Source organism: Emydura macquarii, unplaced genomic scaffold (genome assembly GCF_026122565.2).
Source record: "Emydura macquarii macquarii isolate MOO-44397 ecotype Brisbane River unplaced genomic scaffold, CSIRO-AGI_Emac_v2 contig_3004, whole genome shotgun sequence".
NCBI lineage: Eukaryota > Metazoa > Chordata > Testudines > Chelidae > Emydura > Emydura macquarii.
Window position 1 is genome coordinate 611,004 of NW_027133141.1, and position 17,995 is coordinate 628,998.

Here is a 17,995-nt window from a genome sequence, read left to right on the forward strand (position 1 = left end):
ATATTACTTGGAAGGACGGGGAAAAATCTGGAGGAAGGCTAAAAACACATCTATATGTGTAACTATCCACACAAATTGTTACCAAATACTTCATCTATGGTAATTCACTCTACTCAAGCTCAGGAAAATATGTAATAAATGGAGTCATAAACACACTAGAGAAAATGTGGAGGAATAGCGGCCTGTCTGTTTATATGCTGGCAGTGCCCAAGATAATCAGACAGAAATAAGAAATATGATTATTAAATTCAAGCCATCTATAGATCTTAAAAACTATAGCACACAGTTGGTTACTGACTCAGGGAAGGACTGATTCGCAATTATTGCTAGTAACCAGTTCAGTGAGCGCTCATGTTTGGAGAAGGGCAGATCCACCAACATTAGTAGCATGGAGAAATAAAGTATGAGCAAGCCTTCCAACTGAGAAAATGACAGAGATCCCCAGATCAGGGTAAAAAAGAATGCATAAGGAATTAATAACTTAATTGGGAGCTGACTATATAACAAACTTCATGCTAAGAGGTTGACCAATGCATTTTTTCCTAATGTCACAAATAGGAATTATGAATGAAAAATATTAATCTGATGGAAATTTCATGTAGGCTAATTATTACAAAATGGAAAAAGAGATCATTCAAGATAAATTCTGTCTTTATAGTTTCCTCCCTGAGGACAGCATTCGGCTTATTAATCTTCTGATGGCCATGTTCATCTCGGCATTTCTCAGTGTGTAGATCATAGGGTTCAACATCGGGATGATTACAGTGAAAATGACTGAGGCCAACTTGTCCCTGGGGAATTTCCGGAAGGGCCGAGCGTAGATGAAGATGGAGGGTATGAAGTGTAAACACACGACTGTGATCTGGGTTCCACACGTAGACAGAGCCTTGCGCTTCCCGTCCGTGATGTGTTTCTTTATCTTCCTTAAGATGATGGTGTATGAAACGAGCAGGATGATGAACATTACTATGATGAGCATCCCGCTGTTGGAGACCATCAGCAACTCGATCAAGTAGGTGTCGGTGCAGGCCAGTTTGATGACTTGTGGAAATTGTCCAGGATGTTTGGACCACAGAACGGAAGCTGGAGGATCAGTCCAATCTGAACAGCAGAGTGAGTCAATCCACCCAGCCACGCCCCTGCTACCAGCCCCATGCACACACCTTGGTTCATGATAGTCAAGTATCGCAATGGTTTATAGATCGCCACATACCGATCAGCAGCCATCACCACAAGTACAATAGCCATAGCACTGGCGATGAAGTGGAAGAAGAACATCTGGAGGATGCACTCTTTGAATGAGATGGTTGTGGGCTGGGAGAGGAGACCTGACAGCAATTTTGGAGCAGTGACCAATGAGTCACTGACATCTAGGAAAGCCAAGTTGGCCAGCAGGAAATACATGGGGGTGTGAAGCTGACGGTTGGTGATCACTGTGGTGATGATGGTGAAGTTTCCCAGCCAGGTTGTCACATAGACTATGAAGAAGATGACGAAGAGGCATCGCTGCAGCTCAGGACTCTGGGTGAGTCCCAAGTGGAGAAATTCTGTCACTGTGGAGGTGAAGTTGTGCTGTTCCATTGACTAGCCTCAAAACATATCTACAGAGGGAACAGTAATAATTAGCCCAAAGAAGTTCTTATTCCTCCTTCCTTGAATTACTAATATTAAGTCAATGTTACCTACTCTTAAATAGAATTTTGTTTAGGAATTTTCTTAGCTTACTAAATTCAGTGAGGGGCAGCCCTGCTTCAGCAGGCCCCACGGTCATTGGGAGTGAAGAAGAGAAGCCTACACACCAGATCAAGCTCCTGGCTAGCCCGTTTCTATTCATCTTCATGCAGATCTGATGCAGCACACGTCCTGGGACCCAGGGGGTCAGGGTTGGGTAGAATGTGGGTTGCAGAGAGTGCTCTTAGGATGGACTGCTCAGAGTCCAGTGGTTCTTAACAGGCAGGTCACAAGGAAGTGTCAGGAGGTCATGATGACCAGAATGCCCTTCCCATATTCATAAGCAGCAGGGAGGTGCCAGGTAGCTCCTAGCCTAGACTGAAGAGGAGTTGGATTGGAAAATTTGAGTACCACTGTGTCTACGGTGTGGCCCTGACATCAGAGGTACTGAACATCTGTAATCCTCACTAACCAAATGATGGTTGTTGTCCCCATCTATTGGCTACAAAAAGAGAAGAAATTAAGTCTTATTATCTTTGGCAGGTATTGCATGTACTCACCACGTCTAAAATAAATCCAGTCCCTGAATTTAGCTGCCTCTGGATTGGGAGGCTTAATTTTAAACACCTGTATTTGAAAGCTGTGACCACACCAAGATTTCCACGTATGAATCAGATTTAAATTTTCAGAACTGCCGTGGGATTATGGATGCTCAATTACCATTAATATTTTTAAATATCTCTAAAAGGGATTGGAAAAAAAATGTTCCCAATGAGATGTCTCCATCATATAGTTAATATTTCTAATTTTTCATGGTTTTGCTTCTAAAGCAAAGAAAATGATCACCCAGCAGGGCATTGAAAGATCCCGGAATAGAACTGAGATCTCTGCAGTCCTGGTTCTGTGCGTTTACCATGAGGCCATGCATCTTTCAATCTCCCAGTACTCCCTCATTTTTATCCTTTTTTTTTTTTTTTTTTTCAGTGCCTGAAGATTTTTCTAGCTAGAATTTGGGTTTTGGGGAAACCTCATTTTTCTGCAGGAATATATATATATATATTTTTTTTGCCAAAGAATGTTGGCCAGTCCTAAAAATCTCCTTCTTAAAGGACAGAGCCGTGGGGAAAAATGGGTTTGTGCATAAAGCACTGGACTTGGAAGAGTTGGGTTCAGTTTCTCCCTGCCACGGATCGCTTCTAGGAGCCTGGGTAACTCACATCCCTACTTGGTCTAAGATTTTCAAGGGGGATCAAGGGAGTTAGGCACAGGGAATCTCACAGAGATTTTATCTGCAGGCCATGGCATATCCCTGGGCTTTCTCCAGTTTTCATTTCTCAGTGCCAGCCTGCTTCAGAGATCACAGTTTTCATGTCTGGAGCTGCTGCCGTCAGATCTAGTCTTACAAAGGTGTCAGATAGTTTTGGTAGTAAAGGCTTTGCGGGTTGTTCTCTTCCTAACTTGCTTCAGCTCCTCTAAAATCCAAGCAAATATCTGAACCACCCTCAACACCTACGTCCCCTCTGCAGTAACAATGCCTATCTCTAGTACCTCCTTGCAGGTTTTGTACAGCAAGAGTCAGTAGCTCATTCAACCTGTGTGCCGGCGGCGATCCCAGGGCTGGCTGCCTCCAAACAACTGAGGATGGTCTGGGGAAGTCACCTCTCATAGCTGAACGCTGTTCTCCTGGCTGGCTAGGGAAGGGCGCCTGCTTCCAAAGAGGAGACAGGTGCAGAAATCTGTCCGTTATATCACATCCGAGCCATGCCCCAAGGCTGCGACTAGGATCACTGAAATCCCCCTGGGTGTTACTGAGTCAGATCAAGAGAACGGCTGCTTCAGCGATTTGAGGATTCAGTCTCCAAGGGAATGATTAACAAGCTGATGGAGTTTTTCATGTTGTTTATGGTAATTTTTAGCGGCTGAGTCCGAACAGGCTTTGGAAATTTACCGAGCTGACGGCACTTGGCACACAGAGGCCAAGTGGGGCATAGAGGCCACTTATGTCAACCTGGCTGTGGAAGTGTCTTCACTTAAATTTGCCTCCCGCTGATCTAAGTGCCCTGCTAAGCGGATTTAACACCACCACCTCCCCGAGCAGCGCAGAGTCACAGTCGATGTCATTAGGTCCACGCAGCACCACTGTAGACACTGTGTTACTTATGTCAACGCTTAGTGGCCTCCAGGAGCTGTCCCACAAAGCTTCCCACTGATGGCTTTGGTCGCCACTGAGAACTCCACTGACCAGTGGACTGGTAGACAGGAAGCCGCCCCTCCCCTTTAAAGCCCTGCAAATGTTTGGAATTCCTTTTCCAGCACTCCTAGCAGCTCTCCATTGTCGAGTACAATTGCCCCACTGGCCATGACGGCTACAGGCTGTAGACGCGCTCCTGCCTGGCGTAGACGGGAGGTGTTGGCTCTCCTGGGCCTGTGAGGAGAAGAGGCTGTGCCGGCACAGCTCTGATTGAGCCACAGAAACTTGGACATCGGCGAGCCGATCGCTCGGGGGATGCGCAAAAAGGGCTACCAGAGGGACCAGCAGCCAGGCCATGTGAAAGCCAAGGCGCTGCGGCAGGCGTTCCAGATGGCCAACGATTGATCTGGCGCTGAGCCGCAGACCGGCTGCTTTTACAAAGAGCTGCACGCCATCATAGCATCATAGTCATGGGAGTCAAAAGCTGATAAACAGAAACCTCACAAAAATGACATGAATGCAGTCTGAAAAACAGAAGCCATAACTGTAATGGGTGTTAGGTGGAAAAAGAAGGCGAGGGATGTGAAAGGGCAGCTTGAGTGTGTCGTGGGCCCCAGGAGGCAGTAGAGGACAGGAAGAAATTATCATTTATTTGAATAGACAACATCAGATAAAGGTTGGGGCAGGGGCAGATATACTCCATAATTGGCACTACAGGCAACAGAGGGTGAGGGACGGGAAAGTGATACTTTATACAGGTCACTAGGGCAGCAGAGAGTCAAAGTGCTGACGTGATCTCACAATGCAGTAGTGCACTGGGGATAGCATTGAGCCAGCATAGAGCGAAACAGTCCTCCCTCAACCTCCCTCCCTCAACCTGGAGGGACCCCCACAGGCTCACTGCCCCACACCAACGCAGCCCTTGCCCGCTTTGGCTTAGTCGAAGCTCTCTGTGCGCGCTGCTCAGGGGTAGAAGGCTGGGCAAGCGCAGGAGACCGCCTGGGATTCGTGGCCTCGGCTTGGCTGGCATCACGCTTCCCCACCCATCCGCTCACTCACGCAGCACATTCCAAGGATATGAATACTTCTGTATTTGAACGGCACTCCGTCCTCCCTGGTCAGCTTTGTGAAGAGTAGCTGGGGAGAGGGACAGCGCTGTGCCGCCAGGTCTGCGAAGAAGGGGCAGGGCCCTCGGCATCCACTTGAGCTAATTCCCACTCGCAAGTGGGCCGCCCCTCACGCACCCAGGTCGTCCTGGAGGCCACACGCTCGCTGCGACGGCCAGCGCTTCCTTTCTCAAAGGGCCATGTGAGGCTGTGGCTCTTGGGGGCCTTCCAGCTCAGCTGGTTGGAATGTGGGTTTTATAACACCGACGTTGTGGCTCCAAGCCCCATGCGGGCCCGTAGGCGGGCTGGGCATGTTGGCTTCTGCTCTTTGGTCAGACTGCTTTGGGCGGGGAGGCCAAAATGGGAAAAAGCAAGAATTGGACAGATCGGCTTGCAGAGGGAGGGCAAGAGTCTCGACGGGAGGAGGAACCAGCCAGCATTGGTGCTGGGCAGAGGGGAGGAACCTGGTGGGAGGAGGCCCGCTCACCTACTTTCCTCCCCTCTCCAGGCTCCCGGCTGGACCTGCTGGCTCAAGGGTGCTTCGGCCCGAGGGCGTGCAGGGTTAGCCTGTCCGGCTGCCTCGCCCGCTTCCAGGAGTAGAGGCCTGAGCTGGCGGCCTGGCAAGCAATCCGCAGGGCTGCTGCTTGAGCCCCATTGTCCCCAATGGGTTGACCTGGTGGCCCAAATTCCTGTTGCCCGCCATCTCTGCCCAAATGGACGCTCCAGCCGCTTGTGCTCTCCAGCCCAAGCCACAGAGGAAGGCTTAATAGTCGGCACCACAACCCAGGGGAGAGGCTTGAGAGTCCACCTCTGCAGGGCGAGGCTGGGTCTTCCCTGGACCCCTGTCCTCCCACCACCCATGGACGGCCCCCCAGGAACATGCTCCGGCCCACAGCTCACACACCAAGGAGCGGCACCAGCACCAGCACTCTTCCAAGGGGCACCACCATGCGGAGGCAGCTTCATTTGCTTTCTCTTCTGCCCGTTGCCTCACTGATTCAACTGCCCCCAAAGCAGCCTCCCTGGGGCAAAGGGAAGATGTGGGCACGGGGCTCTGCCGACCGCGAGCCAAACACGTACGCCGAGGGTTTCGCCCCGGCCATGGCAGCACTGCAGAAACCCCACTCAGCCGCACTCACGGGGCTAAGCTTTTCTCCAAAGGGCCCTACGAGGGGAAAAAGTCCACCTGATGCTAGAAGAAGCTCTTCTTTCCGCAAACCTTCCAAACTTTCAAATGGCTCCAACCGAAGGAGAAAGCTCACAAACACACATGCTCAGAGCGACAACAGAGATGCACAGAGAGAGCCCCGACGCTCCCCACAGAACAGGGAAAGTTTTCCAATTGACTCCCCTGCCAGAAATGGACGCCTCTGAAAATGAAACCAGAGGTCGGGCCATAAAACAGAAAGGGGGAAAGGAAAGCCACCAAAACTGAGATGATGTGCTAAGAAAAGGAGCCAGTCCTGCGCCTCCTTTTCACACTTCTCCCAACAGCTCATGAACTCTCACGGGCTTTTTGCATCTGAGTCCCCATCAGGAGAACCCCTCACGAATCTTCCCGAGGGCTGCCGAGTTCAGCTGGTAAAGGGGGGGGACGCTCACGAGGCCAGGAACATAGTAGAAAAACCACTGGGCGGCTGTGGGGGGAGAATGGAAGAAGGACTTTGGTACCTTTTCCTCAAGACACTCGGAACACCGAGAATCCCCGCTCACGAGAGCCACAGAAGGGGCCCACACCGCCTTGCTGGAAAATGCAGGCATTGATTCTGCTGCCTCTCGCATGTGAAGCGAGTGCTCTACCACTTGAGTTAATTCCCCACCACACCAGAGGCTTTCAGGCCACAGTCAGACAAAGGAAGGGCTCTGGGGACTTAAGCGGAACACAGCCTCCTTTGGGGGGATACCCAGACTTGGGGAAGGGGTCCTGGCTCCCAGCCGCACTCCTCGTCACACACACCGACGCTCCCTCCCTGCACTGTGTCTCGGGGTCAGCGTTAGCTCTGAGACAAGCCCACACTTAAGAAGAGACCACCACTTAGCTCTAACCCAAGCAGAGGCAGTGGCAAACCCAGCCGGGGCTCTTTAGCGGGCGTCACGCAGCTGGGAGTAGCGCTCCGCTCAGAGATAGAAGGCTGGGCGAGCGCAGGAGACTGCGTGGTGATATCGATTAGATAGCAGGTGAAAGTTTCTATCAATCTATCTACATTGGCATCGTGGTGCCTCTAACCCACCCCTCCTGCACCTGACCCCGATCACCCCGCGTATAGATGGAGGAAACACCAGCCAAGAAACCTCTGTGACATGTCCAGCTTCGAAGGGAGTTTTGGGATTGCAGAGAACTGGATGAAGTGTTCTCCCAGAGCTGGATTGGGGGGCTGTGGAGGAGACGAGTGTGAAAGGTCTCGGAGGGAATCCCAGCAACGGCTACAGCAGATGTGGCAACCAAAACCCACCCCAGGTGCATGGCATCCATACACAGGCAGGGGCACCCAACCCTTGCAGTGCTAAGGGACGCAGGGGCTGGGCACCCGGACCCACTGCCTGCTCTCCTCAGATATACAGTGGCAGGGGACCCAGGCCCCAACTCTTGTGGGCCACATGGATACAGTAGCGAGGACATCTGCGCCCTACCCCTGCTGGCCACTGAGACAGACTGGCGGTGGCAACAGGGTCCGTACAATGCCTGGTGTCCGTGATACAGCGGCAGTACAACCCTGGCGCCACCCCCTGCTAGCTGTAAAGTGCTAAGTGTAAGTGCTAAGTGCTAAGTGCTAAGTGTAAGTGCTAGCTAAAGTGCTAGCTGTAAAGTGGTATTGGCAATCTGGGTCCACGTCCTGCTAGCCCTAGAGATGATGTTGCAGTAGCTCCCAGGTTCACCCCTTGCCAGCCTGAGAAATACAATGGTACTGGCACCTGCAGAGCACCCCTGCCATCCTCAGGAATACATTGCTAGTGGCACCTGAATGCCACCCGAAGCCAACCCCACAGATATAGTAGCATCCAGACCCCACCCACTGCCGACCTCAGGAATAAGTCAGTGGCACCCTGGGGCCCACCCCCTGCCAGCCTCAGAGATACAGTGGAAAGCTGGATCTTATTCCCCTGCCAGCCCCAGGGTACAGTGACTGTGGCCCCCAGGTCACACCAGCTGTTGGCCTAAGAGATATAGCCGAAGTCACAGCGGCGTTCTCACCGCTGACTGCCCGCCAGGCACACAGCAGAAATGCCACCTCAGGGATACAGTTGCCACGGCACACATGTGCCTGTTGGCCTCAAGGATACAGTGGCTACAGGGCCCCATGGTTTGCAGATGTCATGGGCACAATGGCAAGGTCACCAATACCCTGTCCTACTGCCAGCCTCAGCGATACAATGGCAATAAGGTCTAACTTACAGAGAGACAGTTTCAGTGGCACCCAAGGGAGCCCACCTTCTGCTGGCACCAGTGGCAGGGTCATCCAGGCTCTATCACGTTCCGAACTCGAGGATGCTGTGCCACCACCTGCCGGTCTTTGCGTTACTGTGGCAGTGACAGCGGGGTCCCTCACCCCGCCGGCCTCAGCGAAGCAGCGGCCATGGGACCTGGGGTAGACCCGGTCTGCAACAGAGGAGGTCAGTAGCAGCTGAGCCCCATCCTGCGATCGATCAGGGAACACTTCCACGCAGGTTGTGACACCACCACAGGAGGCTCACCTATACTAGTTCACACCAGATTCTCTAGAAGAGAATGGATAAAGCAAGAACTTTTGGATAAATAGACTGAGATTACGCCCAGTCAGTGACTTCCTTCTCATCCAGTAAGTGGCTGGGCCCTCGAGCCCATGGTGGGCCCTAATCTTTAGGGAAAGGTTGGAAGGCCTGACACTGATCAGAGCTATTGTACAGATTGGAGGAGAGGAGAAAATCACTGGCAAACATATTAGCATGCACATTGATTTTTTTTATCATTTACTATGTTTTCTCTGTCATGCTTTCACTTTAAGAATAAATGTGCTTGCTTAGAAAGGCTGTGCAGTAACTCATAGCTGTGGGCAAGTGCCCTGCTCATAGCCTTTGAAAGAAAGCAAAGCACAAACGTTGGCCCCTTAGGTGGTCTGTCTTGCTGAGGAACTCACAGCGTAGGCAGGGCATTGTGCAACCTGGAAAATGCCTCGTCAGGAGGGACAGAGACATGGGACTCCACCCAAGAATGGCGAAGGCTAAGCAGCCTAGAGTTGGTGCCTCTGCTGGACCACAAGTGGGAAATATACAATATACAATTGATTCCCATTTAATCTTGGCTTTTTTTAGGACTCTGATCAGTGCCACTGAACTAGGGAGCAGCGTTCTAAAAAGAAATAGTTTACCTGGGCCAAAGGTCACCAGAGTTTCCATCTCTGGGATGAAAATCAACCTCTGGTACCTGCAATTTCTACCTGAGTTCTTGTCAAATCCTTGGCCTTAGTTGGAGTAATTTTACACTTCTCTAGAATAGAATTTTTCACCAACCATACAAAACAACTGTGGTGATAGGGAGGTATAACTCCCCCAAATATGCCCATTTATGTCTTTAACCTCGTGGCACAGATTTAAGATACAGACTAAACACAGGTGTGGCTCAGAATCCCCAGGAAGACACCAAAGGGCAAATAGCTATTAAAAATTGGTAGTTTTCTGCAACAACATCACATTCAACACTGATACCACTTTATACACGTGCAGCATCTCCCAGGGTGAACTCAACAGAAATGTCACTTCCATTTTCTCCATTTCTACCTAAATAAAGATTGCATGTCCCAAATAATAGACAACATGTACTTAATTTGTAAGGAGATATCTCCAGGAGCGACCACCTGCAGGGCCTGGGCCACAACAGCTTAAGAAGACAAATACATGGGTATTTTGCCTAGTGCCAAGTCATTCACTAGGGGATACTCTTTTTAGCAGATGTTTTTTTTTGTCTCAAAGTCCAGAATAAATCTGAGCTACATCTTCTCAACTAAGATTGATATACCATTATGAAATCAAATGGCATCCAGGAAAGTGAAAAACCCACAACACAGCTGGGCGTAAGACACTTTCAGTTTCATATAAAAAGAAATTCCAGAGCAAGATACATATTATGACCCAAAATAAGAACAGAGTCTTGCATTCTCCGATGCATTCAAACCTTCTTCACTCAGCATCACCTTATGATTACTAAGTCATGTTATTTACAAGACATTTCACATCATCATAACATGAAAAAACAGCCAACCCTCCCATCTGCAAACAATTCTCCCAGCTCAGCAGGAAAAAGATCAAAAGCAGCTTTGCCAATATATAGAAATGGGGAACACTGCATTACGTGACATGCTGGGCGGTGGAGAGTCAGCATATGGAGAGGATAAACTCTTGTAGCTGACACAAAAGTACAAGCTGCTGGGCTGAGGGGCAATTGAGATGGTGATGGGGAAGGAAGGAAGCCCTCTTAGTCACCCTATCTTCTTCTGGTGTGACTGAGGGTGTAATGACATTCTTTGTAACCCCCTCCTGCTCTTTGTTATAGTTCAATATATTTTAAGTGAGGAAAATGGTAGAAAAAAAGATCTGTTAACCAGCACAACCCGAAACAACATGAGAGCCACTGGGAAGGAGACAATTTGTCCCCGAATGGGATAACTTGATAACTAACAGTTGCTTTGAATTGTGGGACCAGTGTAACTGGTCATGGTTTGTTTAGCCTAGGAAAAGTGATGGAGTCTAAGTCAGGTGAAGAAGAAAACTAATGCCAAGCACTGTACCTGGGCTATAAGTGCACTGTCACTATAGCTGTGTTTTTACATCAAGATCACTAACTTGAGCATCCAACTCCATGTACAATCTTAGTGGATAAAAGGCACAGGTAGCCTCTTAGGGCTGATGAACATTCCTGGCAGGAGGGACACACACTCCCCTAACTCAAAAGGCAAAGGAGTTGATAGAAATGATCACAGGATGGACCCCCAAAGAAGGGTGAGCCCCAAAAGGCAGAAGCAGGCAACTCAGCTGGGGGAGTTTAGAAGCCATGGTGCAGATGGGTGCACAGCTCACTGTGTCGGAATTAGCAAATATGATTTAAAAAAAAACCAAACAAAAAAACACGTCTTTGGGCAGCTCTACTCAAGTCATTAATTACTGTCCTCTCCAGTGTGGATTGTCTGATGTCTACTAAGGGCTCAGCATTGACCGAAGCTTTTCCTACGCTCACGGCAATTGTGGGGTGTAGATTGTCTGACGGCTATTAAACTCTGAGCTCTGAATGAAGCATTTCCCACACTCAGAGCATGTATAGGGTTTCTCTCCTCTGTGGTTTATCTGATGTATGATAAGGTCTGACTGTTACACTTATGAAATAAACAGCAGAATCTTATTCGGGGGTTAAGGCAGTATGCCGCATTATTATGAATATGAAAACATATTTGAAAAAGCAGTTACCTAAAACACTCTCTCTCTCTCTCTCTCTCTCACACACACACACAGTTCCGCAGGAGGGATATAATTACCAGTCCCTTGTTACTTGAGCTGAAACCACTGGCCAAGTGATTTAGGCATGACTTTAGAGCCAGGCTCTGTCAGTTGCGACACGATGCTCCTTGGGGTATGCAGAACGAGCCCAAAGTCCAGGTTTCTTCACCCCATTTTTATACTTATCCATCCCCATTCGGGTCTATGGATTTTGTCTCCTTGTTTGATGTAATCATCAATTACATTTTGTATCGCAAGTGTGACAGCTTTCTCATTATTCTTCATTTCTGTTTCACACTTCATCTTTTCCTGTCCTTGGGTGTTAACGCCCCTGTTTTCTGGGGGTTATCTTGATCTTCGGCCATCTGGGTTATAAAAGTTCTTTAAACAAAAGCATTTATTTTCCCTTCTGCCCTTGAAGACTGAGAACCATCATTTCAGCAATTATTTTCTCACTGTCTTATCTCAACAGACTCAAAGCTGCATTCACTCTTCTTTCATACTTTCTAAAAATTATTACCTTCTTATTCCATTACATTGATACATCATTTTATACTTACTTACTAACATAATAAAATCTTCATATCTACACCAATTTTATTAATATAAATTATACTAAATGAAAATAAAAGAAATCTTATTTGTCCTCTCATTGCCCCATGATTTACACATCAACCACATCCCTGATATGCATTGAGCACTTTCCTTCACTTGTAAATTATCACATTTAGATTTCAGGATGTTCCCAAACATTCATATGTTCATGCAGTTAAGCATCATAGTGGGCCCTGAGGTGGCATGAACAAACAATTAATGTGTCCGGAACATCCCTATCTACAATGCCTGATTTTGTTCTCTCTCAGTGTGAGGATTAACCCTTAAGCTTCAAATACGTATCCATGGTCCGGGCCTGCTCTGGTTCAGGCCTACATCACAGTGCTCACAGTGCTGGGGCCTACAAAGATAACAACTTTTTACAACCCAAATGGCCGAAGACTGTCCACCCCTATGACCCTGAAATCCAACTAAAAAAAACAAAATAAACAGTCATAAACAACGATGGTCCTGCTTACAAAATATAAGTAATTAATATTCACACCAAAATGCAAATGCAGCGTAACAAAGCAAAACTCATAAAGTGACATAAAAATAGGGTGTCTCTCCTGTATGGATTCTCCGATGTGTGATGAGGGCTGAACTACAGCTGAAACTTTCCTGCTCCCAGAACATGTGTAGGGTCTCTCTCCACTCTGGATTCTCTGATGACTATAAAGGGCTCCGCTCAGAGAGAAGCTTTTCCCACCCTCATATATGGGGTGTGTCTTTTGTGTGTATTCTCTGATGTTTGATAAAGTTCGACAGCTTACTGAAGCTTTTCCCGCACTCAGCGCACGTGTAGGGTTTCTCTCCAGTGTGGATTCTCTTATGTGTGTAAAGGGCTGAGCTCCGATTGAAGCTTTTCCCACACTTGGGGCATATATAGGGGCTCTCTCCAGTGTGGATTTTCTGATGACTAATAAGGTATGACTGCCGATTGAAGCTTTTCCCACACTCAGAGCATGGGTAAGGTGTCTCGCCGGTGTGGATTCTCCAATGCGTGCTGAGGTCTGAACTAAAGCTGAAATTTTTACCGCACTCAGAGAATGTGTAGGTTTTCTCTCCAGTGTGGATTCTCTGATGTACAGTCAGGGCTGAGCTCCGATTGAAGCTTTTCCCACACTCAGAACATGTGTACGGTCTCTCTCCAGTGTGGATTCTCCAATGTGCAGTCAAGGCTGAGCTGTGACCAAAGCTTTTCCTGTATTCAGTGCACACATACTGGCTCTCTCTAGTGTGGATTCTCTGATGTTTAGTAAGGGTTGAGAGATCATTGAACCTTTTCTCACACTCAGAGCATGTGTAGGATTTCTCCCCAGTGTGGATTCTTATGTCTGTAAAGGACAGAGCTCTGAATGAAGCTTTTCCCACACTCAAAGCATGTGTATGGTGTCTCTCCAGTGTGGATTCTCCGATGTACAGTCAGGGATGAACTGCGACCAAAGCTTTTCCTGCATACAGGGCACACATACAGTCTCTCGCCAGTGTGGATTCTCCGATGTATGGTCAGGACTGAACTAGAGCTGAAGCTTTTCCCAACTTAGGGCATGTGTAGGGTTTCTCTCTCTTGTGGCTTATCTGATGAGTGATAAGATTTGACATCTGAGAGAACCTTTTCCCATACTCAGAGCACGTGTAGGGTGTCTCTCCTGAGTGGATTCTCTGATATCTCATGGGGGCTGAACTACAGCTGAAGCTTTTCCTGTACTCAGAACACAGGTAAGGTCTCTCGGCTCTGGTAATTCTCTGATGTGTGATAAGAGCTGAGCTCAAACTGAAGCTTCTGCCATGCTCAGGGCATGTGTAAGGTCTCTCTCCCAACTTGATTCTTCCTTTTCTAACAAGGTGTGAATGACTACTGATGTTTTCCTCTGGCCTGTGCTGACTCTCACAGGCTTTTGTTTTTTCTGGGACTGTACAATTCCCAGAAACATTCCCAACAGATCTTCCTGATCCAATGTATCAGCACCAGATTGTCTCCAAAATCCTTCCCCAAAGGAAAGAGAGGAGATCAGTTCTGGAGCCACATCTCAGCAGAACTCTCAGGGAGAAGCTAGATCGGGGAGGGACCTGCTGTCAGCAGTCAGTCACGATAGGTGGGAAGACATGAGTAACATCTACCATAATGGTTCCACACCTGCACGGACGGTTTTTAAGTGGATTTAACCAATTTCTCACCTGTGCAGGTAACTCTGAGGAGAACATTTTTCTCAGAGCTCTGAAGATCAGGGATCCACAGCTCTTCCCCTCATTCCAGCTGGGAGATCTCATCAGGTTTGGAAACCAGAAAACCTTCTCCAGGCAAAGAAAACAAGTGACATCAGTGGAATGTGTGGGGTACTCGTTACAAAAAATATTCCATGATTTTAACGCCAGCTCATTTTTAAGCAGTAACATCCCAAGACCAGGTACCTTGCCTCAAAAGCAGCAGGATGGTTATTATTATTATTAATCTTGTTCATCACCTTTGTACCTATAGGCCAACTAAGAGACGGTCCCTATTGTGCTAGGCATGGTACAAACACAGAATAGGCGATGGTCCATGCCCGGAAGAACTTGCAATCTAAATAGACAAGACAGACACAGAATGGGGGAAGGGTAGAACACATCAGCAAAGTGAACAATGTGACGGCAGAGTGACAGATATGACAAACACAGGCATGTCTTGAGACTATTGCATTTAATGTTATGACTAGGGCCAGTGTTTTCTGGAAATTGATGCTAGTACTGTATTTTTTTCCAAAATGACCCTTTTTCAGCCTCCTTTTTCTTCATTATAAGGAAGTAAGGAGCATAGAAGCTTCTGCCTGTTAGTTATGTGGGCACTGGCTCTATGGCTTCTGCGCTGAGATGGTGGTTTATCTCCTGATACAGTGGACTCTTGTAAGAACAGTCCCTGAAGATGAATGGGAAAGGCTGTTTGGGAACGGAAAAGGAGGAGAAATGGATGGAGTATCCAGCTCAGATGATCTCCAGCATCCATTTGTTGGAGGTTATCCATTCCCAGGTGCTGCAGAATGGGGCAAGGTTGTCTCCAAAGGGATGGCTGGAGTTTTCCAGTGTGAAGAGAGGAGAGTATTGTACGGGCACCTCAACCAACACATCAAAACTGCCTCCTTGAGGTGGAGAGGTGAGAGGCAGTTTTCTGAGATTCCAACATCTTCCACCTAGGGAACCTGGGTTTCTTCCTCTGGGGTTCATATGATCTCTGTGCATATTGAGATGGATGTTGGAATGAGTATTGTGAGCGAAGCTTGAATGGTGGCTGAGAGCTGTACTTTCTTTTATACCCGAGTGTATAGATCCTCAGGGATCAAAGAGTTGCCCATGAATCTTTGAACATGTTGAGAGAGGCATCAGTCTTCTCAGCAAATATTTTCACCCTCTCAAAGGGGAGTTCCTCCACTGTCATTTGGACGTCCTTGGGGAAACCAGAAACAAGGCCCATCTCATCACAATGGCAGTCGAAATAGAGCATGCTGCCATGTCAGCTGCATCAAATGCAGACTGGAGAGATGTTTTCAACACCAGCTGGCCCTTGTTAACCAAAGCTTTACATTGGTCCTTGTGAGAATCGGAGAACTAGTCAATAAAAGAACTAAGCTTCACATGGTTCTGATAGTCATACTCAGCCACAAGTCTTGATGGTTTGAAACTCTGTATTGGAGGGTGGCCAAGGAGTAGGCCTTTCTGCCAAACAGGTCCAAGCACCCATGCATAAGGGGTGGACTTAAATTGGTGTTGGCTACCTGCAGAGTTAACTGCATCCACAATGATCGAATTGGGAGGTGGCTGTGAGAATAGGAATTCCGTGTCCTTTGCTGGCACATAATATATCTTGTTCGTCTTCTTACAAGTTGATGGGATGGATGTAGGGTTCTGCCATGTCACATTTTTGGGGTCCAGTAGAGCCTCATTAATAGGGAGGGCCACTTGGGAGGAGGTGGAGGAATGTAGTATGTCCACCAGCTTATGGTGAGACTCAGAAACGCTGTATAAAACTATTTGGAGAGTCTTTGCAAATCTGTGACAAATCCTGGAACAGTTTAAACTAAGTCATCCACCAGAGATGGCAGCAGGGCCATCACCATCTCATCTCATGATGATGATAAAGAGTTAGATTGAGGAGTGACTTCCTCCTCCACTTTGACCTCCAGTTCCTCTCTTTCCTGCTTGGGGAGTTCAGAAATCCTTGAGGCAGCGGATGAAGGAGGATACTTTCTTGGCTGCTGGAAGGCCACACTAGAGGTGATGGAGGTCTGCTGCCTTTGAGCCTGCCAGGGGTCCCAGTATAGCCATTGTAGTGGATAATGGCCCGATGGTTGATAACACTGTTGCCCAAGCCCTGCAGGCTGTAGGTCAGAGGGTGGTATGTCTGGTGTCTATAGTGGAGCTGGGGTCTGAACAGTGGGTAAGAAGAGCATTGGGAAGCTAGGTCCTCTTGCTCACTTTCTGAATCCAACAATGAAAAGGGCAGTGTGTGGCGGGACGTTGTCAGTGAGCCAACGGCTCCAGGTGATCTCGGTACTAGGGTTCCGGAAATGAAAATAGAGGAGTCCAGTGTGTCAGACACCAAAAGATCCATCATGCACCAGAAAACTGTCGGTGCGGAGTGTATCGGCTCTAGCGAACACTATCAGCGCCGAGAGGCTTGTACCAACAGCGTCGGAGATGTGGACCTGATAGCAGGGTCCGTCGGTGCCTGGCATATCATTGGCAGTACCAATACTGATGACTGTATTGAAAGAGCCGTCCCACAGGCGGATAATCTATGTTTCTCATGCCCCTGCGGTACCGATGCTTCTTTGCCTGTGCCCACTGGGTCTTCCAAGTGGTGGGGTACAGCAAGGGTTCCTGTCGGGATTCTGGTGGTTGCAGGACTGACTCCAGGAGTAGGCGTTTGAGCCTCAGTCCTCCATCCTTCCTGGATCTAGGTTTCAATTGTTGACACAAGCCACACTTCTGTGGAATGTGCTTCTCTGCCAGGCAGCGAATGCACTGCGAGTGTCCATCAGTCACGGGGATATTTTCCTTGCAACTGAGGCACTCTTGAAGCCTGGGGAGCTGGGCACTCCTTTTCCAGGAGTACCACAGGGCTTCAATGGAAGACACAGTCCTTTTCTTTTATTTTTTTAAGGCAACGGCCAAAATAAAATGTAAATGAAGCAAAGAAAGATAAAAGGGCTTCAAAAGAAACTAAAACTAGCAATTTAGAGAGAGTTAACAGTCCGTGAATGGACAGTTCTAGCTCCATCTATAGCCAGGGGTAGTTGAGAAGGAACTGAGGAGGTATTGCCTGCACAGTTATTCATTTAGTTTTAATGCATCTAGTAAGGATAAGTAAAATATAGGTTTTAAAAAAATCATCTTTTTAATTGACCAACAGCACCAAATATGCACGTGTCCAAAAATTTATAATAGCGGGTGGGAGATAAGTCATGATAGGGGGGCAAGGAAACCTATCAAAACTTGGATAGAGACCCCACAGCTTCTAACGACCAAGGGGACAGGACTCCTTACCCAGCAGAGCCATCATCTCGTAGTTCTCCTGCATGACCTCTCTGTAAAGGAATCTCTGAGTAGGGTCCAGCAGAGCCCACTCCTCCTTGATGAAATACACAGCCACTTCCTCGAAGGTCACGGGCCCCTGAAAGAGGAAGAGGACACCGCTCAGTATCTGCTACCCCAGTGACGACTCCACTATTCACGGGAGAGCAGGGCCAAGTAAAGGGAAGTTCTGGGAGGCATGTGTTAACAGTCATACCCTCACCTTACTCAAAGCAGCCAGGAGGCATCAGGGTGAGGGGACAGGGAGAGAACCTTTGTTCCTCCCAGCTGACAGAGCGTGGAAGGATCTTCACATTTATCACATACCTGCTAGCCAGAGTTTGAGATAGGAAATGGAGCTTCCAGCACAGTTCAGAGACAGCCCTCGGTAGGAATCCCACACCCTCCCAGTAAAATA

General features: G+C 48.2%; 1 protein-coding gene and 2 pseudogenes across 4 annotated transcripts in view; all 3 read right to left on the reverse strand.

Annotated features, from left to right (window-relative positions):
• Positions 1 to 17,995, reverse strand: part of LOC137141137 (zinc finger protein 620-like) — a 55,213-nt gene that overhangs the window by 26,121 nt on the left and 11,097 nt on the right. Inside the window, exons 4-5 of one of the 4 annotated variants that reach the window (XR_010916543.1) lie at positions 17,551 to 17,677; positions 8,557 to 8,566 (exon numbers count right to left, since the gene is read on the reverse strand). Coding sequence is in view for 3 of the 4 variants with exons in the window: in XM_067529981.1 (XP_067386082.1) it covers positions 8,667 to 8,685; positions 17,551 to 17,677 (146 nt within the window). In the remaining variant the exon portion in view is untranslated. Of the gene's footprint in view, positions 1 to 8,556; positions 8,567 to 8,618; positions 8,686 to 17,335; positions 17,678 to 17,995 lie in introns of those variants that run through there. The other 3 variants (XM_067529981.1, XM_067529982.1, XM_067529980.1) reach the window with 3 other exon arrangements.
• Positions 178 to 1,642, reverse strand: LOC137141134 (olfactory receptor 4D9-like; annotated as a pseudogene).
• LOC137141132 (zinc finger protein 345-like) lies at positions 11,146 to 13,791 on the reverse strand (annotated as a pseudogene).